Source organism: Ailuropoda melanoleuca, chromosome 2 (assembly GCF_002007445.2).
Source record: "Ailuropoda melanoleuca isolate Jingjing chromosome 2, ASM200744v2, whole genome shotgun sequence".
NCBI lineage: Eukaryota > Metazoa > Chordata > Mammalia > Carnivora > Ursidae > Ailuropoda > Ailuropoda melanoleuca.
The window spans coordinates 19,151,141-19,176,621 of NC_048219.1; the positions used below are offsets into that span (position 1 = coordinate 19,151,141).

Consider the following 25,481-nt stretch of genomic DNA (forward strand, 5'->3'; position numbering starts at 1 on the left):
AAATGATCAATGCACTTACAGAACAGTGAGTTAGAGAGTATGACAAGTAACACCCTGGTTCATTTATTAATTTTATTTAATGTACACCCTGGTTCATTTATTAATTTTATTTAATGTACACTTTCTCATTATTTGAAGAATCATCTCTCAGTACCCAGGAGGGAGGTGAAAAACGATTAAATATATACAAATTGTATGAGGCATCTGGGAGAAGAGCCATTTTGTGAAAGGACAAATGGTCCTTTATACCACATAGCCTCTAGGGTTTCACTGAATTCTTGCAGAGTTCAGTAATTTTGTTCCATAGTAATGACTTTGGAAGATTGAAAGAAGGGTAAGTTACTCTTACTCGTTTATCCGACTGTTATTAATGGAGTATTTATGACGTGTCAGGCCCTGTTAGGACACATACAGCAGGAAACAAGACAGATGTGGGCCTCGTGGGAGAAAATAACATATTTATATTTTGAACTTTCCGTTTCCCAAAGCAGTATCACACACACTATTTCACTTCTTTAAGCAGGCAAGGAAGAAAAGACATTTTAGACAGATGTTTGTTTTTTTCTTCGGTGTTCTGTGCAATGATAATTTCCGAAACTTCTTCTGTGTAGAGGGTACTTTGACGTACTGGTGGCTATAAATTGTTCTGCCTTTTAGTTCTTGTGTATGTGAAGTTTTCGGTCTTCACCCCTGTAGTCGGATTAGTGTCTAGTGCCTAGCTACTTATTGCTGTATCTTCTTAATCTCATAGCACACACATTTAAGCAACTGTAGCTTGAGACCAGGTGTCAAACTTTAAAGCATATAGACGGTAAATACATAGAAAAAGAACAGTGAGAGCCTATTTTATGAGTAAGTAGGTGAGCTCTATTGTTCATTTGTATTTGTGACATCATCTGTGGCTGCTGATCGCCTTTGGTGGCCTAATTTCGGCTGTTCAACAGCATTCCAGGTAAGGCTGTAATAGCCGAATTCAAGATAATTACTTCCCCAGTGTTTGTGAAACAAACTGGAATCACCATTAATTAGCTTAATTTTATAGGTTTAAAAATCTAGCTTCGTGTTTTTCCATGACATTATTGAATATATGCTCTGTTCCGGGCACTATTCTAAATACCTTGTGTATATTAAGCAGCACAACGAGGTCGCCACTTCACAGATGAGGAAATTGAAGCTTCAGAGAGGTTAAATAATTTTCCCAGAATGACACATTGTGGTGGAACCTGGGTCTGTCTACTCTAGAACTTGACCTCTTAACCCCTTTGCTTTCATTTGCTGCTTCCCCTTGCTGAGAAATTCAAAGAAAGCATACAGGTCTCATGTAAAGCTTATTTCCTAAGGAAGGCTGGCATGCTGTCTCCCAAAAGCCCTCTCAGGATGTTCTGTTATCGATTATCTTGGTGAATTTATTCAGGGTTTGGCCCTTAGGCTCGAAGTCTCCAAAACTTGAGGCATTAGTCCCCCTAGAATAGATCTGTGTCTTGGTGGTAAACTCACATTAAACCAAACTTTCAAGACTATTGGATGAAACCGGAATGTCAGTATTATCTGTAATAATTAATTATAAATAGCACTTGATCATGTTTAAATGAACAACGCATTCGCCTATAGAGAGCTGAGAAAGACAAATACAGATCTGAAGGATGTTTGATAAGCAGGGAGTCCGGGCAAGGGGACTTGGTTTAACGATTGATATCTTCACAGGTTGGATAGCCTGTTCCATCCACATCCACTGTATTTAAGGCTCATAGGCTTTAATTGTTTCCACAAAAGGAATGATCTTGTCATTGGGACCAGTATATGGATTTAGTTCATATTAAGTTTTTATTGTATGAAGATAATATTTGAAAATATTAAGAGCTAGATCTTAAGCCTATAAAATTAAGATAATTAACACTGGTTCCAATTTGTTTCATTTTAACTCTTAAGGAATTACGAATTGAAGAGACATTATGTATGCATCATCTGGTCTTATGCCTTTAATTTGCAGATGAGTCAGCTGAGACTTGGAGAGGATAATTGGCTTAATAAATCTGTTGATTGGTCAAGAAAGGATGTTTAAGTACTTTGCACTCCTACATGGTTCCTAGTAGCCTGAGTGAGTCTAAACGCCTCTGTAATAACTTTCTGCCAGAAGCAATTTACATGGTGGGGAAAAAGTAGAGACTCTTTATGTTGGCCACTTGACTGGTTGACTGGTAGCTTCTTTACTAGTTAGTTGCCTTTCATGAAAAATAATTTGCATTTCTACTCTGGCTAAGTGACTTTGACTAGAAAACGGAGGCAAGAAGAACTGTTGTTCTGGCTTTTCTCATCTTCAAAACAGGCTAAAAACTTCCGTACATTGGTATAAAGGGGGTGCTTCTCTTGTGTATCTCTGTTTGGGCATGGTCAGTGGCCATATGGGCTGCTGGTTACTAATCGATTGTTAAAACCTGCTATCTGATAGTTAAATGAGAAGCTAGATTGGTGATCAAGGGTTTCTGACCTTCAGGAGAACTCTTGTTTTCATATGGAAGCAGAAGGGAGTTAAAATGAAGCTGGGTATTACCCACGGTACTGGGTAATGTTATTGAGTGCTTATTGTGTGCTAGGCATTGTGCTAAGTGCTTGCATGCATTATCTTAATTACCCTTTACTCCATCCAGCAGTTATCATTATTATCCCCATTTTCAGATGAAGAAAATGAAAAGCAGAGAAACTAACTTCTTCAAGATAGATTCAGGACTGAAACTAATTCCAAAGCAAGGGTTCTTAAATAATTACATTATAATTCCATTAAAGAATTTTTTCTAGGGATCTTAGACCCTTGCAGCTCTAGAACAAGCAAATTGGATTTAGACTGCCTTCTTGACCAAACCAAGATAGGAATTAAAGGTCTTTGCTGGACTTGGGGAATTCTGTGTTGCAATTCTGTTGTAAGCAAGAGAGAACCAGACTAATGACATGGGATTTCCAGAAAGTCATGGGCAGGAAGTACACTGGACCAGGACTCAGGAAACTCTAGATATATGTTATCTATTGAATTGGATAAGGTTGAATTCTTTATCTACATAGCATACCCATGTGAGCCTACCTTTTAGAAAACCCCATGATTCCTCCTTTGGTCAAGCTGGTTTTATTGCCTTGGAGACCTGCAGGAGGGTGTGCGGTGGTTGAATAGTAACTGAAGAAGAATCGTAATAGTAACAGGAAAGCGAAGCAGACCGGGAATTTAAGATCTCTTGCTAAATGTTCTCTTGCTTTTTGCCAACAGATACCCCCCACACACACACACACAATGCATACATATTCATGCTTTCCTTCTTCACATATTGGCTCTTCGAACTCCCCATTTAAAGCATGTTTTACCCTAAAATGGTCCATGCTTCCGTTTCCCTTCATTGGTATGAAAAATAAGAAAGTTAGTTGTCTATGCTTAACTGCTTTGCTCAAATAATTTCCTTGGTATTTTCACTCCAAAATAACAGGAGTTAAATTATATGAACATGTACCAAATGGCCCTAAGTATAACAAAGAGTAATTTGCTGGAGGTAAGCCAACTCCAAGAATATTTACGAGTGAATAATCACTCTCTGACATTTCTGCTTCTGACAGCTGGAACCCATGTTTTACCAATATTCTTTCAAATTGCCCACGTTTCTCTTTTAAATGTTTGTTTAGTATCCGTCACCTGGAGAAACACTGAAACACCAGCAGGGAGAGGACGTGCAACAGCTCCTTCAGAATTTGCGCCGGCTCCAGGTTCTGTGCAACTCGGCCGAGAAAGAGCTCCGGTATGAGCGAGGAAAGAACCTGGACTTGAAACAGCATAACAGTTTACTTCAGGAAGAAAGCATTAAGGTAATTCTAGAGGGCATACCTCGATGGGAGGGTCTCAGTTGCTAATCGGCCCTGGGGATAAACGAATTCAAATTCCCCAACTGCATAATTCATGGTAGAACCCCCAGGTGGGTGGGCAACTGAGCTGTCTGATTACTCACTCGGACTTTGCCCGACATTTGAGTGGTTTCCCTGCTGCTGAAGGCCCGTGTGCGCTGTCAACTTACAAACGGGACAAACCTTTTTAAGTTACACGATCTTTTGGAATCATTAGCTAAAGCTTTTAACACTTAACTAAACTTGAAGGACCTGACCCCACATGCTAGAGGTCCTGCCCTTGTTCTATCTGTAGATTTATTTATCCTCAAGAGCTGTATCCATTATTATTGGTTGAATCAAATGTCAACTGCTCTGAGGTACAATTCATAGGAGGGCAAACCTGTTCTATCAAAAAGTTAGGAGGACATCCCCCAAACATGCTTGTTTTAAAATAATCTACGTAGAACTGCCATCCACAGAGTCATCTAAATTTTATGAACCACATAAACATTCAAACTGAACCATTGTGTAAAATAGTGCTTCCTTTTAATTGAGGTTCAATTCTGTAAAAATTTATTAGGGACCTAGTTTCCATAAGCCCCTATCTAAAGTTCTGGAATTCAACATTCAACAAATATGTACTGAGCATCAGTCATAATCTAGGCAGGCAATCTTGTTGCTACTGAGGGTTTAACCGTAGGTAAAACCAATAGAGTTCTTATCCCCTGGTCAGTAGGAGTCCATGGGTCAAATCCTACCTGCCTCTTCTTTTTGTAAATAAAGCTTTATTGGCACACAGCCACACCTGTTTGTTTGTATATTACGGTTGGCTGCTTTTGCATTGTAATAGCAGATTTGAGTAGTTCTGACAGAGACCATGTGGCCCACAAAAGCTAAAACATTTACTCTCTCGCCTTTCATAAGAAAATTCATCACACTTAGTGTAGTGGGAACAAGGTATCTTCTTCAAAAAGTGACCTAAAAATGGATTAAGAAAGGTCCCTACTTTAGGAACTCACAATCTAGGAGGGGAAATACAGAGGAGAACTAGTCATTATGTCAAACTTTAAGGGAGGCCCTTCTAGACAGCCCTAGTATTCCAGAGTTATTTGAAGAAACCTCATATTATCCTCACCCTTCATGATTTTTGAATATTGACCATATTCAAATTTTTGTAGTTTTAAATTAAATTCCTTTGTAGTTTTAAATTAAATTCCAGATCTTTATCATATTTCCTTGTGAGACAGCTGTTCATTTTTCCTTTCAAACACATTTCTGAGATCTATTTTAGCTGTCTAATTCTCAACATATTCAAGCAATACTGCATCTTTCTCAAGGTGTAATAACCAGAGCAACACAGATTATGACGCCTTATCTATGGTTGGCACCCTAGAAATGTTTGTTGAATTAATGAATGAGTCCTTCAGGGATGGGCAAATGATAGATTTGCAAAAAGAGAAGTTATTTTTTGTTCTGTTTTAAATCCCTTTCATGGTGGGGTAAAATACTGGCCATTTCAATAATGAGACAACAGTGTTTGGGCTGGTTCCTTCAGCCAGGCACCTAAATGGAGTCATATACAATAACCAACTACCTTTTATTGACAGTTTGTCCACTTTATCTCTTGCAAACCTCCCTAAGGCCTGGAGGGTCAGCATTTTATAGACGAGAAACTGTCCAAGGTTGCAAAACTAACACATCGTGGAGTCAGAATTTAAATCCAGGTCTGTTGCTCTCTTTTGATAATAACCCTCTTGCTTTACTTTATAGTTTCACACAAGAAATTGCCATTCTTTATTCTCTCAATGGTTCATAGGCATCTTGTATGTTTCCAGCTGGGGGCTATTGAGAAGAATGCTGTAGGCTTGCGGAGCTGCGGGCAGAGAACTGTTCTGCCACCACCAGCACTGAGACACTGTACTGGATCCTCTTGTTGGGGCTTGAATACCCCAACCTAAAGCTAGAGAAGCACTCCTAGATGCACGTCATTGGCCACAATAGTGTTTGCTCCACTGTCATCTCACCATTATCACCAACGTGACCAAAATGCCAAAATGCTGTGTGTGAATTCTGACAGATGATCACAGGTCCCAGAGGCCTTCAGCTTTCTTGGCCTATGGAGGAGGTGGACAATGTATTATGAAAGGACTTGACCTTTTCTATTTACAGTAAGAAGTTTAGGTCTCATAACCCTGAACTAATCAAATGTACCAGATATTCCAACTCTTGATTTCTTCTTTTCTCTGATTTCTTTGTGTCTTTTCCCGTTCATTAGCTATGCCTGTGTCTTACTGAGTTTTTCATGGCTACATGGTTCTTTTTTTTTAACCTCCTAATCCCCTTCACCTATTGTGCCCATCCCCCACTCCTTCTGGTAATACACAGATTGTTCTTCGTATTTATGAGTTCCTTTCCATTTTGTTTAGTGTTTCACATTCCACGTATAAGTGAAATCATGTATCTTTCTCTATATGTGGCTGTGTTGTTTTTGCAAAATGAAAGTCCCTATCTAATGGGTTAGAGTGCGTTTGAGAAGACATCAAGATTTAATAGGTTTGTTCCTGTCAATGAAGTTTTAAAAGCTGTACCAATCCTCCTAAAGAAAATGAGAAAATGAAAAAAAAAAAAATGAGAGAGGTTGAACTGGTTTAGAGTAGCAGGGCAGGGGGGATAAACGAGGATTTTCACTGGAAAAATAGGAAGCCTATGAAAACTCGATCTATAGTTTCGTTTTGGTAATACCAAAGAGACTAGGTTATTACAGGAGTTCTTTCCTATTGATCTACATTAACCACCATTGATATCGAGGCATATTACTCTCTTAGGGTTTAATTTCTTCATTGCTACACACATTCATTTCTACTCTGTTTAATAAATTGTTTTGGTCATTTTTACATGTCTGTTAACATTTTTGGAGATGGCATATCTGGTCTTCGGAAATTAACGAAAAAGGAGCTATCCTAAGCTTAGCGCTCTGGACCCTTGAGCAGCTTTTATCCAAGGACCTTTGCTTTTAAACGGAGAGCATAAGGGCACATTATTTCAGATACGTTTGTTTATTGAACATAAGACTCTTTCCTGACTAGTGAGGTGTACAAAAGCATCTGAGTAATGCCTCTGCTTTTTAAAAAACCGCTGCTGTGAACGCCCATGTACATGTGTCCTGCTGTCCGTCCGTAGTGTGTATTTCTCCAGGAAGAGAGTGGGAGTGGGATTAGTGCATCGTAGGGTATATATTCCTTCAATTCCTGCTTAAGGCGTGTACTCCCAGCAGAAGGTGTGAAGGTCCTTACTGTTCTACACCCTCGCCAACTCTTGATACTGTCAGAATTGACAGTTGTTGCTACTCTCATATGTGTCGTGGCCGCTCCTAGCAGTTTTAATGTGCGTTTCCCTGTTTACGAATGAAGTTGAGCAGCTTTCCGTGTATTTATTGGACATTTGAGTTCCTATTTTGTGAAGCACCTGTTCAAGATTTTATTAACTCTTCTTTGGGGCTTCTGTCATTTTCATTTTCCCATTAATTTATAGGAATTCTTTATATATGAAGCCTTGATCAGGTGTGTATTACTCACATCTTCTACTCTATGGCTTATATTTTCTCTCTCTAAATATATGTTTTGAGGGGCGCCTGGGTGGCTCAGTTGGTTGGGCATCTGCCTTCGGCTCAGGTCATGATCCCTGTGGGATGGAGCCTTGCGTCAGGCTTCCTGCTCAGCGGGGAGTCTGTTTCTCCCTCTCCCTCTGTTCCTCCCCTTGGCTCCTGCTCTCTCTCTCAAATACATAAATACAAAATCTTTTTTAAAAAAAGGAAAGAAATCTTTGTCAACCTCGAAGTCATAAAGATATTCTCCTACATTACTATATTGTCACCTGAGTTGTAAGAGTATTAGTATATATGTGGTCTGTTTCCACGCTCTCCGTTCCATTGTCCTATTTTGTCTACTCTTGTGCCAGTAACATGCTATCTTAATTACTTTAGCTTTATGTAAATCTTAGTATTTGATAGAGCACACTTTTCATCTGTTGTTCTTGTTCTAGGATGCCTTGGCTATTCTTGGCCACTTGAAATCCTATATAAATTTTGCCAGCAGTTTGTCAAGTTACACGCACATGCCCATGTGTACTCACACACACACACATATTTATACACATAACCTTTTGGGATTTTAACACGAATTTACATACCAAATCTATAGATAAATTTGGGAAGAATTTAAATCTTTGCAATATCGAATCCTCTACAAAATGTGTGTGTATTATATTTAGGTCTTCTTTAATTTCTCCCAATATCATAATTTTGTTTGTGGCGGTCGTATACATCTTTTGTTAGGCATATTCCTAGGTGCTAATACTTTCCATACTATTGTAAATGGTAACCTTTTAAAAATTTCATTTTCTAACTATTGCTAATACATAAAAATGCAATAAATTTTTTCTAATAAAAACCTTGCCATACTTTTAAATTACTTCTTATATTTTATGTTTATATCATTTTGTATTTTATATGTAAGCAATCATATCATCTAAGAATAAATATAATTTTCTTTCTTCCCTTCCAACTGTTACACCTTTCATTCTTTCCTGTTCTAGCAATGGCTAGTAGTGCCAAATAGAGCTGGTGATTGTGGGTATATTTTCTCCTTCCCAGTCTCAAAGGCAAAGCTCTCAAAATTCATTTAATATGTTTTTATAGGGTTTTTTAAACAGACTTTTAAAAATCACATTAAGAAAATTCTTTTCTGGTATTTATTCAATGTTTTATGATGCACATGTTGAATTTAATCAAATTCTTTTTCTGCATATTTTGATTTTTAAATATGTTAATATGGTGAATTACATTGACTGATTTTCTAATGTTAACTCAACTTTGCATTCCTGGGAAAAACCCAACCACATCCTAAATTATTATCCTTTCTCTACATTGCTGATTTTAGCTTGCCAGTGTTTCTTTGGAATTTTTGCATCTTAGTTCACAAATGAGACTGGCCTGTCATTTTCCTTTCTTATAACATCCATGTCAGATTTTGGCATCAAGGTTACCCTGGCCCCTTAACATGAGATGGGTAACATACCCTCTTTTTCTGTTCTCTGGAAGAGTTTGTAAAAATAAATTACAATTATTTCTTCTTAAATACAAGAACTCATTTCTGAATTCTTCTGATTCTAGAGCTTTCTTCTGGGGAAGATTTTCAATTACTGATTGAGTTTCTTAATAGTTATAAGAAGTCACATTTTTTTATCTCGTATCAACTTTGGTATATTTTATTTTTATAGAAATTTTTCATTTAAATTTTCAAAAATTTTTTGGTTAAGTTAGTCATCAATTTTTAAATATAGAGATGGTCCTTTTTACTTTCATGGCCCTAAGTAATCTATGATTTAAAAGAGGTTGGCAAGGGGAAAAAAAAAGAGGGTGGCACATAGTCGGCTCTGTCAGTTAAGCCTCCAACTCTTGATTTTGGCTCAGGACATGCTCTCAGGGTTGTGAGATGGAGCCCTGCGTCTGGTTCTGTGCTGGGCATTGAGCCTGCTTAATATCCTCTCCCTTTCACTCTTCCCTCAACACCCCCAATCTGTATGCTCACTCTCAAAAAACAAGAAGGAAGGAAGGAAGGAAGGAAGGAAGGAAGGAAGGAAGGAAGAAAGAAAAGAAAGAAAGAAAAGAAAAGAAAAAGAAAAGAAAAAAGAAAAGAAAAGAAAAAAGAAAAGAGAAAAGAACACTTGGGTTGCAATGTAGAGAACAGATAAGGAAGTTAAAGTGGAAGTGGCAGGACCACGTTGTTATTGTGATGACCCAGGCCAGAGATGATATTGTAGACAAGGGTGGTGGACATAGATGGGCCGGTGCAAGACATGTTATGGAGACAGCGTGCCAGTGGGTGCCAAATGGGCTCATGATGGAAAAGGTCACCTCAGACTGTGGGGTTGAACAAAACCTTAGATGGTGGCATCATTTACTGAAATCAGGAAGACTGAGAGAGAAAAATGATTTTTTTATATGGACAGACTCAAGGAGTTTTATTTTGGCAGTTATTGGCATAAAGGTGGTCTTTCAAATCATGACAGTGAACCTTAAGGAGAGAATGATCCACTCTCAAGGCCTAGGGTAGTCCAGTGATGTTTAGAAGTTGGGTAGCATTAGACTAGTCTACACAGGAAGGACCAGGAAGGAACAGCAGAGATAGGAGAACACCTGGAGAGTTCAGTTTCATAGACTCCAAGAGAACTTTCTGAGATGGAGGGAGTGAATGCTACCTAAGAGCTCAGTTGTCCATTGGATTCATTTTGGCAGTGGGGAGCTCCACAGTGCCCTGGCATAAACAGTTTGATGGAGTAGTGGGAATGAAAGCCAGCTTGCAGTAGGTTGAAAAAAAGGATGGAAAATGTTCAGAGCATGCGTGCATAGAAACTCTTAGGAAAATTGCTCTGTCCAGCTGCCATCTGGCTAGACAGACTTTGGCAAGCCTTACTAACACATGACAGCTCCAGAGAGGTAATCATCCATGTGACATTGGCTATTTGTCAGCTCTTGGGAGACTGCACTGCTATGAAAAGTGCTTATCCTGGCTCACATTCACCTTCTTTGCATGCTTATTTCTATCACTCTTGTTTATTCCCCACCCCTAGATCAAAATTGAACTAAAGCAGGCCCAGCAGAAGTTATTAGATAGCACAAAGATGTGCTCTTCACTCACAGCAGAATGGAAGCACTGTCAGCAGAAAATCAGGGAACTGGAGCTGGAGGGACTTAAACAGGCTCAGAGCATTAAATCACAGAACAACCTGCAGGAAAAGCTGGCTCAGGAGAAATCAAAAGTTGCTGATGCAGAGGCAAAGGTAATTATCCCCATGCTTAATAAATAGCACACACTGGGTACCGCTACTGAGGTCCTGTTTCCCTGAGGGTTTTAAGAAGTAGCCACGATGCAGACTTAATAGAATTCCAGGGCTTTTCTTTGCTCTTCCATGCTCTCCTCTCTTTTGACTTCACCTGCTCCTGCAGTTCCCGTAAATCTCGTTTCTTTAAACTGCATGAACTTTGAAAGGTAGGTTTCATTAAAGCTATAACATGAGCTTAAAGTAACTGATTGAAGCGATAGGACTTTTGTTTTATACTTTCGACTTTTAAAAGACGGATTCTCCTCTCATTTGTCTGTTTATACGATTTTTATTTTGTAATTTTGGGGGGGATTTGTGTTGTGAAATGGACATTTTGGAATCATGTCCCTGCAGTTCGGACCGTCTAACACCAGGTGGCAGTAGTATGTAACGGTTGCACGTTTTGATCTGTGGGGTTGAGTCCAAGCTCACATTACAAAAATAGATCATAAAATAAGTAAATAAATCATTTCATCAGACCATATAAATATAAAACAAACATCAAAAAGTAGATGACCGCAATCTTAATTATGCTCAAAAGCCTAACTTTGAGCTAAAGAAACCAGAACAAGAGCGTTCATATGTGTAATTTCATTTATGTGAGGTTTAAGAGTAGACAAAACTCAGCTGTGGTCAGAGGATGGTGGTTCTTTACGAGGGTGCTAATTGGGAGAGGATGGGAGGGAATCTTCTGTGGTGCTGGGAGTATTCTATATCTTGATGTAAGAAGCGCTTGTTTAAGTAAAACTGCATTCAGTATACTTAACGTATGCGCGCTTCATGTATGTTATTACTCTTCCTTTACTTTCGTAAAAAAAATCTAAACTTAGGGGCGCCTGGGTGGCTCAGTCCGTGAAGCGTCTGTCTTCGGCTCAGGTCATGATCCCAGGATCCCGAGATCGATTCCCGCATCAGGCTGCCTGCCCCGCGGGGAGCCTGCTTCTCCCTCTGACTCTGCCTCTCTCTGTCACTCATGAATAAATAAAATCTGGAAGGGAAAAAAAAAAAAGCTAAATTTAGTAAAAAAAAAAAAAAAATACAGATTAGTAAAAAAATCTAAATTTAGACAGCACTAAATATTGGTGAGGATTTTGTGCAACAAAGACAATTATATATTGACTGCAATTGGAAGAATAAATTAGTATAAACACTTTGGATTCTTTTAAAGATTTTTAAATTTATTTTAGAGAGAGAACAGACGTGAGAGTGTGGGGGAGGGGCATAGGGAAGGGAAAGGGAAAAAATTCTCAAGCACACACCCTGCTGAGCTCAGAGCCCCATGTGGGGCTTGACCCCAGGACCCCAGCATCATGACCTGACCTGAAATCAAGAGCCAGACACTTACCCGGCTGAGCCACCAAGGCGCCCCAGTATAAACACTTTGGAAAACAATTTGGCATTTGTATTTAGTTAAGTTAAAGACATATGTACCATACAACCCAACACTTCTGCTGGGCGTAAATACTAGAGAAAGCATTATACTGCCCATACGTGTCAGGAGATAGGAATACAATCAGTTTTGTAGAAACATTGTTCCAAATAGCAGAAAATTGAAAGCAACCCAAATGTCCACTGGCATAAGATAGAATAAATAAACTGTATATTTACGCAATGGCATAGAACAGTGAAAAAAGATAAATTATAGGTACGTGCTATAGTTCAACATACATTGAATAAAAACCAAATCACCAAACACAGTATGATTCCCAAGGTCAAAATGGTGTACAATAAAACCCATGTTATATAGATTATATATTAAAGAAAAAGCAAGGAAATGATTAATATAAAATTGAAGATACTGGTTTTCTCAAATGGGGAGGGAACAGGGATAATTGACAAGGTCCCAGAGTGGACTTCAAAAGTATTGGAAATGTTCTTTTCTTAAATTGGGTGACAGGTTCAAACATTTGCATATGTCCTTGGTAGAGAAGCCAACAGGGTGATATTGTCATTTGTGGAATTAAGAGTGAATATCTTTAAGGAAGCATTTTCCCTAAGTAGAACTAAATGGGGGCAGCTCAAAGGCACTTGAGTTGGCCTCAAGACAACTGGCTGTCCACTGCCATTGCCCTTAAATCATTCTGCATCTTCACCTCTCCTATGGTTTGTGGGCTCTGCAAGAACCTAACGCCCTGCCCTTAACAAAAGACTGCCGTCCACTGACACTCAGCGAATGTTTGTGGGGAATGTGGTGCCAAACCATTGTAAAGTATGCATTGTTAGATCAAGAATACATTCGAGAGACAATAGCTATTCTGCTAAAAACTATTCATTCCACAAATATTTATTGAGCATCTACTATGTGCCAGTACATAGTATACAAAATTGTGTAAACAATTTACAAAATAGGTAAACAAAAATAGACTTATCTAACAAAAAAAAATTTAATGATACTTTTAATCTAACGTGTAAATTCTAAAATAAAATTATACATCTCTCTTTCTGATTCATAAGTCTTATTTTTAGTTCTACCAGTGCATTAAAGAACATATTACTGGTTCTAGGTGTTATGCTAATAGGTACTTGGTTTGTAAGAGGCTTCTACTTTGTTTTAAAATCTTATCGTGAGGGGAGTCTGGGTGGCTCAGGTGGTCGAGCATCCAACTCTTCACTTCAGCTCAGGTCGTGATCTCGGCATTGTGAGATCAAGCCCTGCATCAGACTCATGGCCAGCATGGAGTCTGCTTATCCCTCTCCCTCTGTTCCTCCATCCTCTCATTCTCTCTCTCTCTCTCTCTCTCTTAAATAAATAAATGAAATCTTTTAAAAAATGGAATAAAATAAAGATAAAAAATAAGATCCTATCATGAAACTAGCCACACTGAAGAAACTAGACACGCTCTCACATTGCTGTTGGACGTATAAATTGGCCTAATACCCATGGAGCCAGTTTGGCATTATCTATTAAACAAACAAATTATAACCTTTGTCCTCGCAAATTCATATCTCATAATTTATTCTAGAGCAATTGTTTGTAATAGCAAAAGATTGGAATCAATTTAAATACCCATCAGTAGGGATCTACTTAAATAAGTTACAGTGTATCCTTATAGTAGAATGGCATAGAGCTGTAAAAGAGAAGGCAATTCTACATAAACGCATAATACAGAAAATCACCAAGTGTATTGTTATTTTTAAAAAGCAAGGTGCAGGAGGGCCTGGGTGGCTCAGTCGATTAAGCCTCTGACTCTGGATTTCAGCTCAGGTCATGGTCTCAGGGTCCTGAGATCGAGCCCCACAGGGGGCTCTGCGATGGGGTGGAGCCTGCTTAAGATTCTCCCTCTGCCCCCCCCATTTTTTTTTAAAAAGCAAGGTGCATAAGTACATATGATATGCCATCATTTGTGTAAAAAATATGTGTATGGGGGAGAACTATATAATAATATTTTTTTATGTGGGCATAATAAATAAACCTCTGGAAAGGTGCTCAGGAAACTAATACCAGTGATCACCTATGTGGTGGACGAAAGCCGTCAGGAAGAGAGGGAAAGAGTTTTCACTACATGACTTCGTTTACACAAACATACACTAGCCTATGAGAATGTACCCTATATCGTAAAACTTAGGCAATTTATTTTACTTTAGACTGGATTGGTTTGTTAGCACGATGTTTGCTAGTTACTCATAGGGTATTTCCCTAGTAAAAAGGTCAGACTTTTCTTAATGTTTTACTCATGAAATTTTTCCTTCAAGATTTTGGATCTGCAGCAGAAATTAGAACATGCTCAAAAAGTCTGTCTCTCCGACACTTGTATTTTGGGGAAGAAGCAACTAGAGGAAAGGATAAAAGAAGTGCTGGAAAATGAAGCTAAAACAAAGCAACAGTATCAGAAAGAACAGCACAAGAGGTAAGCGGAGCAAAGCTGTCCGTTTCACCTGGGCGAACCACTGAGTCTACCAGATGTCAGTGTACCCGGGCATTTCCTCCGTGTTCCCACTGAGGTGAGCTCAGTTATGCAGCTGCTTATCTCACTCTGTTCCAATTGTTTTTCTTGTTTGCCTTTCATACTAGAGTGTCAGATTCTTAAAGGCAGGGATTGTTTCTGTTGCTCTGAGACACACTTGGTGCACCAGTCAATTTTCTTTGAATGACTGGATGACCTATGAAATATGATACTCTGGGATTTGCTTTCCTAATTCTAACATGATTGGCATAAAATGCAAACTAAATGAAATTGATTTTTGTATTTATCAGCTTATTTCATTCAAAGAAGTTCCAAGTACTTTACAGGCATCTTAATCATCAATAATCTGTTACCAGATAGGAGCTTTCATTTTTTTTCTAAAATTATTACTATTAGAATTCTTATTAAAATGACCTTCCTGGATGCTCTAAACTTCGGTAACTGATGGCTTCCTACTTCTATGACACTCAGAGTGATTTGCATATACTTTAAGAAAAATATGGTTTTAGCCACTGAAAAGACATGCAGACATTCACATATGTTATGGAGCTCAGAAACTTATTTTCAGCTTTAGCTAAAAGCTCTAGCATAGGGCCTGGCACTTAGTAGGTACTCGGAAAACAGTGAATGAATGAATGTTTAAGTAAATGAATGAATGTATGAATGAACAGTGAGTTCACTCAGTGAGGTACAATGGAAAAACACTGTCTCACTGCCACATGTAACAGGATGGCAGACCGCCCTCCTGTGGTAATACACCTAGGTCCTGAATAAGCTATAAGCATCCTTTTAAAGCATTGCCCACAATAAAGCAAGAGAAAGCACTAACAGCAAACATATAATAAACTCAAACAAAAATGATAAATATAAATAAACTTCGAAGTCAGGGAGCAAATAATATCAGCCCCAGGTTTGGGAAGAGGAGCTGAGGAAGTTGGCCCCAAGATGGGAGAGGTGAACTAGGGACTCCAATATTAAGCTGGCAGTCTTGAAGCGTTCCCCAGTAGGCAGCCCCCTGGCTTCCCCAAATTATCTCTGGAGGAAAGCAACTCCGATTTAGATATTAAGGATTCCATATATTAAGTTTACTTTTTAAATATCTTTTTAAAGATTTTATTTGTTTATTTGACAGAGAGAGAATGAGCACAAGCAGGGGGAGCAGCAGGCAGAGGGAGAGGGAGAAGCAGGCTCCCCGCAGAGCAGGGGAGCCCGATATGGGGCTCTATCCCAGGACCCCGGGATCATGACCTGAGCTGAAGGCAAACGCTTAAAAACTGAGCCACCCAGGCACCCTTGATTTTTAGTTCCATAATATTTTAAACAGCTGTATAGCATTCTGTTACATAGGTATGTTGTAATCTATGTAAAATGGTTTGTAGATATTTTTGCTGTTACACATAATGCTGCAATGACTGTCCTTGCATGTAGACTTTATGAAGGTTTAGGGTGCTGTGATAGTGCATAGCAGAGACACCTAACCTGGTCTAGGGAGCTCGAGAAAGCCTGCTAAAGGCAAGCTATTTAAGCTGAATGTGAGGTATTTGGGATGGATGGCTCAATAGAGAATATTAGGGGAAGGATGTCCTAGAAGAGGAAGCTAAGGAAAAGTTGCAGGGGAGGAATAAGGGTAGAGGATGACTTATTTCAGGAAGTGAAAAAAGTTCGTTTTGCCTGGAACAAAATGTTTCCGGGTAGAGTGAGTGGCAAGAAAACGAGGCTGGAAAGGCAAGCTAGCTAACAAGCTCTGTTGAAGTGTTTGGACTTTATGATGTGATGAGATTGTGATGTAGAAAGAGCACTCTGGTTGCTATCTAAGGAATGGATTGAGAGGCTGAGAGAGGAGACAGGGATCATCAATCTACTGATTTCCTAATTTCTTTTTTCTTCAGCTGGGTATAGTATACTTTATTGATGGTACAGGACAACGTAGGGCTCCCCAAGCCCCTCCCCTTCTTCAGTGGGTCTGGGATGAAAACCGTGGAGGTCAGGAGATTCTCAGTGTGTTGGGAGATGAGTTGGAGCAAGGACTCTTCAGCAGCTGAGGTCCTCTCTCTTTCTCTTGTTCTCGCTGAGGCTGGTAGTCCAGGGGGCTCTTACTCCTTAGACGCCATGTGGACCATAAGGTCCAACACCCAGTTGCAAATTCACTGTCATCCAGGAAATCAGCTTGACAAAGTGGTCATTGAGAGCAATGCCAGCCCCAGCCCTGAAGGTGGAAGTCTGGGTGGCACTGTGAAAGTCACAGGAGACAACCTGGTCTTCGGTGTAGCCCAGGATGCCCTTAAGGTACCCTGCAATGCCTGCTTCACCACCTTCTTGATGTGATTGTTTTTGGCAGCTTTCTCCAGGTGGGAGGTCATATCCATGACTAACGTGTTGGGGCTGGGGACACAGAAGGCCATGCCAGTGACCTTCCATTCAGCTCAGGAATGACCTTGCCTACAGCCTTGATGGTGCCAATAGAAGCAGATGATGTTCTGGGCAGCCCCTTGGCCATCACACCACAGCTTCCCAGAGGGGTTGTCCACAGTCTTCTGAATGACAGTGATGGCACGGACTGTGGTCATGAGTCCCTCCACAGTGCCAAAATTGTCATGGATGACCTTGGCCAGAGGGGCCAAGCAGTTGGTGGTGCAGGAGGCATTGCTGACGATCTTGAGGGAGTTGTCTTATTCTCAGGGTTTATGCCCCTTACAGACATGAGGGCATCCGCAGAAGCAGCCGAGATGGTGGCCCTCTCAACCCCGCCCTTCAAGCGAGCCCCAGCCGTCCGTGCGGCGAAGACCCCAGTGGACTCCACAGCGTACTTAGCAGCGGTATCACCCCATCTGACGTTGGCAGGGTCTCGCTCCTGGAAGATAGAGATGGGCTTTCCATTGATGCCAAGTTTCCCGTTCTCAGCCTTGACTGTGCCGTAGAATTTGCTGTGGGGGGAACCCTAGTGGAGTGTGTAGACCGTGTAGTCGAGGTCAGTGAAGGGACCACTGATGGTGACAGTACCCCCTTTGCCCGAGTTAGAAGCAGCGCTGGTGGCCAGGTACCAAATACGGCCAAATTCATTTACTCCGAGCTTCACCACTGTGTCTCAGGGACGTGGCTGGCACTGCACCGAGAGATGGGGCTGTATGTCTTAATTTCATTCATTGGCATAATTGGTTTTCTGTTAGTTTCTGCTCAAACTATATGTAATATGGGAATTAATTTCTAACATATTCATGAATTGCTTTTTAAATTTTGACTTGCTATGTTTCAATGCCAGTTTCCAACTCCTAAATTCCATTGCATATAACTCAAGTTTCTTTAGTTCTAGCAATTTAAAACTTCCCTTTCAGCTCCAAAGCTTATCTCTTAGTCTGGCCCCTTGATCAGAAATTCAGAATGGGGGGCGCCTGGGTGGCACAGCGGTTAAGGGTCTGCCTTCGGCTCAGGGCGTGATCCCGGCGTTATGGGATCGAGCCCCACATCAGGCTCTTCCGCTATGAGCCTGCTTCTTCCTCTCCCACTCCCCCTGCTTGTGTTCCCTCTCTCGCTGACTGTCTCTATCTCTGTCAAATAAATAAATAAAATATTTAAAAAAAAATTCAGAATGGAACCAAAAAAGTAGACAATAATAGGCAGGAATTGCTGGGATCTATAAAGAATGAAATGAAAACAGAGGTGAAGGGGGCAGTGCTGGTGCAGGGGCGGATGTGAATGGTAGGAGGTAAGCTTGTAGAGCCTTCACTTATATCAGGAACCATGACAAGAATTGGATGTGCTGGAGGTGGGGAGATAGGAGTCACATGTCCCAAATATAATTCTTTCCAAGTAATCCACTGGTTTTTCAGAAAACTGGAGTTAGAGAAATTGAGCTCATTTGTGCAATATCAGTAGTGACCTAGCATGTAGGCGCTGCTCCATCGTGCTCATCCGATTCTTCTAGATAATCTCCTAAATCCAAAGAGCTTTGTTGGAAAGCCTCAGAAACTCTTCCACAAACTGTAGTCTGATGAGATTCCCTCTGAGGGAGTTAAGTACTTGGGGCCCTTCTGGAAAAGGTGAACTTCCCCATCAGACACAGGCTCATTTATGACTCAGCTCCTGCAGCGTGAACACGTGTGCATTAGTATCGACAGTGTTTGTAACTGACAGCCCTGTACTGAACCACGGAGATCAAGGGACTCAACTTGTAAAGCAGGGAGGACGAGGAGAAAGAATAGAAAATTCAAGATTAGAGCCCTACGTCCATCTTGTCCTAGCAGGTTAAGGAAACCTCTCTGTGCCACAGCTTCCGCTGTGAAATAAGGGAAGTTTTTCCTCTTCATGGGGTTGTTTTGATGAGTGAGAGAGAGAACTAAGAAAACCGTCTGTCACAAAGGAGGTCCCCTGTGTTGGTCTCTTTATTTTTTGGACACATGTCCTACCTCATTGAACCAGTAAAATCTCTTGTGATGATATAACAATTTTAGGTCAAAGAATTTCATAAATTCAGTGTGATTTAATGGATATTAATTGCCCTCAGGAAACTCCTGTATCAGAATGAAAAAGAGCTACAAAAGCAAGTGAGAATCTTACAAGATAAAGGGAATCAACTGGAAATAACCAGTTCTCAGCAACAATCCAGAATTCAGCAGCAGGAGGCCCAACTTAAACAACTGGAAGATGAAAAAAGAAAATCGGAAGAGGTAAGAAAGTAAACAGATGGGGGCGCCTGGGTGGCACAGCGGTTAAGCGTCTGCCTTCGGCTCAGGGCGTGATCCCGGCGTTGTGGGATCGAGCCCCCACATCAGGCTCCTCTGCTATGAGCCTGCTTCTTCCTCTCCCGCTCCCCCTGCTTGTGTTCCCTCTCTCGCTGGCTGTCTCTATCTCTGTCAAATAAATAAATAAATAAAATCTTTAAAAAAAAAAAAAAAAGAAAGTAAACAGATGCACTTCTCAGTTTTCCTGTTCCCATGGACCCAAGTCATAGCCAATAGTAACCGAGTGCCTAGCAGTTTACCCCTTAGGTTTATCGTAAGGCAGAATCTATTCTAGGTGTCTCAAGCAAGAAGGGATTCGACACAGGGAATAACATGCTTGCAAGGAGGGAGATGCCGGGGTGAGGAGAACGTTGGAAAGAATTGCTGGGGGCTTTCAGTAATGCCAGAAGTTCAGAAATCCCGGGGAAACCTACTCCTGCGGCTCCATTTGCCCCTGCAGATGTGCCATCTGCCGTCTGCCCGCTCACCTCCCTGCCGGTGCTCAAGGGCGGCGGGGCTCCGTACCAGCACCTTCCGGACTGAGCGTGCGTGCCTCTCGTTTGCAGAAACTAAGCTGGAGCTCTGCGCTCAAGAGTCTGGGGGTGTAGTTTTCAGACTTCCAACCTTGCAGCACGAAATAGTCTCACTTAAAATAAAATGTTTTTCAGCTTCTCAAGAGCAACCGAGAATTATCAGAAAAGGCATCTGCATTGCAGCAAGAGAAGAAAGAGCTGTATGAAGAGTACACGCAGTGTTTGAAGCAGCTTGATGTCCACGTGAGGTAAACAAGTCCCCTTTGCATGGGGAGTTCATGCTTTTCCCCACATACACCCTTTACATTTGCCTTCGTGCTCTTCTCCCCTCACATACTTTGCTCAGTCCAGACCACACCCTTCCTGTTTCAACTCCTCATTTCAACTCAGAATCCTTGGGCTAGGAGTCCTCTTCTCCAAGAAGCCTTCCTTGACACCACCAGCCTGGGCTGGGTGAGGTGCTCATTCTTTGTACCCTCGTAGCCCTTGGTACATGCCTCTTCGTACTGATTTCAGAACTTGCTGCATTGTTTTGAAATAATAGATGATTCATTACCTGTCTCCCTCACCAGACTACAGGCTCTTCAAGAGCATGGGCCATGGTCTTATGCATCTTTTTATCCATAGTCTCCAGTATATAGTAGGTGCTCAATAAAAAATGTGTTTCTGAACTTTCTGCTCTTTCTTCCATTCCCTGCTCATCATTTCACCAGATTCCTCCCGCTCTCCTCCTTTCTGGAATGTAGCATAGTAGTTCAGAGCAGGGACTCTGGAGCTGTATTGCCTGGGTACAAGTTCTGGTTCTAGTAGAAACTAGCTGTGTGACCTTGGATAAGTTATGTAACCTCTCTGTGCCTGAGGTCTCTAATCTTTAAAATGGGCAAATAACAGTACTTATCTCATAAAGTTGTTGTCGCACAAACAAATTAATTGAATAAATACACATAAAGCACTTACTTAGAACAATGTCTAGCACACAACTATTATTATATCTATTTATTTTTAGTTCTTTTTCCATGATCCAGCTCTGCTCTCAGCTCTATAGTCTTCTGCTCTATTTCTTCTATTAGGCTGAAATTCTTATTCTTTTGTATTCTTACTCACCAACTAGGTTGATGGTATTAATGATAATGATTTAAAAACCATTGTTTACTGCTGTATAGCAAGGAGTATTTTTCAGAGTCATTGGTATTCCTTATCTTGCTTTGATCATCATATTACTGAGAAGCGTAGAAACCGTGGGGAGAATGTGTGGTTCAGGTCATGCTGCTTCCAAATCTAAGGCTAGAACTCAGTCCTCTAATAACATATAGTGCTCTTCCCACATCTTGTCTTGGTCTTGGAGGGAGTTGGAAGAATGAGGTGCTGGATCCAGAGCATAGAAAGCGCCACAGTGCCTGCCGAGTGAACTGATGCTGGATCTAATGTGTACATACGTTGCTTACCCAGACTCCTTCTGTGTTCACTCCTAGTCTTTGTCAATAAACACAGTTTTATGATTTTACTGTCATAGCTTGTAAAATAGTAAAATTTTATCTTCTCTTCCTCTTATTGTTGTCTGGTAAGCATTGTGGTTTGAATTTGAATTTTGTAGAACATAATATTTCGAAAAGTTGACGTGCCCTTGCACTAATAGCGGCAGTTAAACGGGATCCGATTGCTAAAGACTAACAGAACTCAGTGACAGTGCTTCCAAAGGTACAACTCATTGCGGGAGAGGGATACAGCAGCACAACAGATTTAGGGTCAGGCCATGCATTGTCTTCCACGGCAGTCTCACAGCAGACAGTCCCCATGCTGGATAGCACTTCCTGTCTCGGGTCAGGAACTACTAAAGTGTGCCCCCAATACTTCACAACCAAAGATCCCCAAATGGAGTCTCAGCTGAGGTTTTGTTTTTTTTTTTTTTTTAATATTCTGTTGGTCTTGGGAGCATATTTCTGCTGTGTAACCAGCCGCAACAGCAGAGCCTTCTTGAGGTCTCGCTGAGACCAAGTACAAATCATCAGTCTCACCGTTATCCGTAAACAGTGCTGACAAGCTGCTGCAAACTGCTGTCTGACTCCTCGGCCCTGTGATTACAAAGCAATGCTGCTTTTATCAGCATATTTCATTTCTGGACCAGTGGTTAGTGCCAAGCAAGAACTTCGGCAAAACAGCTCAGGTCAATTCTAGGCCTGCTAGAATCAACCCTCACAACACAGTCCTAATTGAGTCAAGATTACTCACTGGTCCTATGAATGATATTTTTACTCAGAATAACACAGAAAAAAAGTATTTTGGTTTGTGTGTGCATATGTATATACTTTTTGTTTAAAACATTATTTTTATAGAATAAATTCCTGGGAGTGGAATTACTGGCCAAAAAGCTGAAACTCTGGATCTTAAGATGTATTGACAAACATTCAGAAGCATCCCGCCAAGATTTTCTGCCATCATTATATAAGAGTAGCAATTACACCACATCCTCATTAGCATTGGGTGCTGCTATCAGGGGGAGGGCTCTGATGAAATTTTCCCCAATATTCTTTGTTTTAATTGAGGTATAATTAACATATAATAAATGCATAGATTTTTATAGGTACAGTCTTACATCTGGCAAATGTATAAACCCACATAACCACTACCCCATTCAAGATCCAGAACATTTCCATTATCCCTTAAGGTTCTATCTGGACTTTTTGCAGTCAGTCTGTATCTCCTGTGTCCCCCACCTCCCCCCAGACATCCACTCTTCTGATCTCCGTCTCTTCTAGAATTTCGTCTAAATGAAATCTTACCACATGCAATCTTTTGTGTCTGAATTCTTTTGCTCAACATATTCTGTTGTTTTCAGTGCTTACTTACAGTCATAAATATTTGTCATTTTATTTTAAATTTCTTTGATGGCTAATGAGGCTGAATGTTTTTCCATGTTATTTGCTCATTGCCTTTAGGACAGTGGGTCCTGACCCTAGCTGCATATGCCCGGGCCCCAACATAGCTTAGTTAGATCAGAATCTGTGGGGACAGGGCTTAGAGATCAGTGTTTTTATAAAAGCTTACCCATGTGATTCTGATGTGCCATCCAACATTAAGAACACAGCTTTAAGAAAGAAAATAGAAGGAATTGTCAAAACTCTAGGTTCGTTTTTTATTTCATTCCCCTGATCCCAGTCCTGACCTTTGCAGACAATGCTTGTTTTTTCCATGTTTTCCCAACCACACTTCAGAAACAAATTCCTTGCCTTTTTGAAAGAGAAATAATAGAAAAGTCTATCTGGTTTTGCTTAAACATAAGCAAAAAATTGTCCCCAAATTTTAGAGCATGAGTATTATGCTGCCTCATAGATCTAGTAGTTAATGAAGCCAAAACTGAACTTAGAAAATCCATATGTTCTTCAGGCAAGTTGGCCCACCAAGCTTCTGACCAGAGAGCTGTGCCAACTTGCCAGCCAGCAATGGCGAGAGAAGGCTTCAAGGCCTCACCAGCTGTACTCCATCAACAGACTCTTCCAACCATGCATAACACAGCAGAGAGAAGCCTGAGTGTCCCGCAACAGGAACTAGTTAGGGCAAGCATATGGTACTCACTTGATGGAAGCCCATGCAACTGTAAAAGACGGGGTCCCTGAAGATTAGACGGTAGCACGGGGAAATGCTTACGATATAATAAACAGAAAGAGGGTAAGACTAAACTTTAACGTAGGCAATATCGAACAAAAGATGCTTATAAAAAGACTAGAAGGAAATACAACTCTATTTTAATACTGGTCATATTGGGAATTGGGTTTTCTTCCCAAATTTTCTATAGCTTATCATCTTATTTTTAAAAATAAATTAATTTTGGGGCGCCTGGGTGGCACAGTCGGTTAAGCATCTGACTCTTGGTTATGGCTCAGGTCGTGATCTTGGGGTCATGATCTCAGGGTCAAGAGACCAAGCCCCACATTGGGCTCCATGCTCAGCAGGCTGTCTGCTTAAGACTCTCTCTCCCTCTCTTTTTGCCCCCCCCCCACTCAAATAAATAAATAAATAAATAAATCTTTTAAAAAATTAATTTCTTAGTAGTCTAAATGGCAGAATAAGAGAGAAAGCAGCTAAGATTTGGGTGTTTTGGGGTTTTTTTTATAGGTTTTATTTATTTATTTGACAGAGAGAGGGACAGCCAGCGAGAGAGGGAACACAAGCCGGGGGAGTGGGAGAGGAAGAAGCAGGCTCCTAGAGGAGAAGCCTGATGTGGGGCTTGATCCCAGAACGCCGGGATCACGCCCTGAGCCGAAGGCAGATGCTTAACTACTGAGCCACCCAGGCGCCCCTAAGATTTGGGTTTTAATATCCTAGGGCAGGATGGGTAAAAATAAGTGCCAGAAATACATGTTGTGTTTCAAATGACGTCAAGACATCAGAGTAACTGACGAACAGCTGAGAAACCCAGAGGACGGCATGTAGATTGTTTGTACACTGTTAGATGTTACACCTCTGAAGCTATGCACCAGAGGGTGCTGAAACCCAGCGATATCTTCTGCCAAGCTCTTTCTAGTAAAAAGGGAAATAAGAACATTTATGAGATGTAAACATCTCCCTGTAAAGAATCTAAGTCGCAGCAGTGGTAATCGTGAACACAGTTCTGCAAAAATATGTCCCTCCTATTTCATAGTGGGTACTGCAAGGGTCACAGAACTGAACAGGCCTGAGGCAGTTTTATGAACCCAGGTACCTAGACCAACTCTCTTAATTAGGGTTTAGGTTGACTTGCTGGAGCAGAGACTCCAAATAACAACATCTCTTGAAAGGAAAAGGTTTCTGTCCTACCTAGCAGTGCAGACATAAGCAGTCCAGAATGGGTATTGTGGGTCAGTGTCACAGGAGTCTAGACTCCTTTATCTCGTTGCACCAGCATCTTTAACATGTTGCCCTTATCCACATTCAAGCCAACAGAAAGAAAGGGGGAAGCAAGGACGTTCCGTTTGCCTTTGGGACACACTACTTCCACTCTTGTTCTGTGGGCCAGAACTTACACGGTTCATTCCGTCTAGCTGGAAGGAAAGTCAGGACGTATAGTGCATTTGAGCGGCAACCAAGTGCCCAGTTGAAAATCAGGGGCTCTGTAATGACAGAAGAAGGAGAAAATGGACAGGGACAACCCCAGCAGTCAGTGACTGCCAAGTACACTGACAAGCTGTATCTAGCCTGGTATGCATGTCTCTGGCCTCCAGGAATCCAAACTTCTCAGCCGGGTATCTGGCTAACAGCTAAGGTAATCTTCAAAGGAAAAATATGCAAAATGATTCCTTTATGTACAATCAGCAAGCAGGAGAGAGAGGGGGGCACTATTGAAAAATGGAAGAGTCTTGCAAAAGCACATTTAGGGGTAAGACATAATTTACAAGACAGAAGACTTTCTTGGAGTAGCTCTTCCATCAGAGTTTAACTAGAATTAGCATCTAGATAAGTCTGCTTTGCTCCTTCCCTCCCATCTGGTTCCTAGTTATTATATAAAACAAAATATCAGGGGCGCCTGGGTGGCACAGCGGTTAAGCGTCTGCCTTCGGCTCAGGGCGTGATCCCGGCGTTATGGGATCGAGCCCCACATCAGGCTC

The 25,481-nt window shown here is 40.9% G+C and overlaps 1 protein-coding gene across 5 annotated transcripts in view; it reads left to right on the top strand.

The window, feature by feature from the left end:
- Nucleotides 1-25,481, top strand: part of CCDC30 (coiled-coil domain containing 30) — a 123,227-nt gene that overhangs the window by 79,296 nt on the left and 18,450 nt on the right. For all 5 annotated transcript variants that reach the window (XM_034650427.1, XM_034650432.1, XM_034650438.1 and 2 more), the window contains 5 exons: nucleotides 3,664-3,843; nucleotides 10,492-10,701; nucleotides 14,437-14,591; nucleotides 19,150-19,312; nucleotides 20,035-20,147. In XM_034650427.1, coding sequence (XP_034506318.1) covers nucleotides 3,664-3,843; nucleotides 10,492-10,701; nucleotides 14,437-14,591; nucleotides 19,150-19,312; nucleotides 20,035-20,147 — 821 coding nt within the window. The remainder of the gene's footprint in view (nucleotides 1-3,663; nucleotides 3,844-10,491; nucleotides 10,702-14,436; nucleotides 14,592-19,149; nucleotides 19,313-20,034; nucleotides 20,148-25,481) is intronic.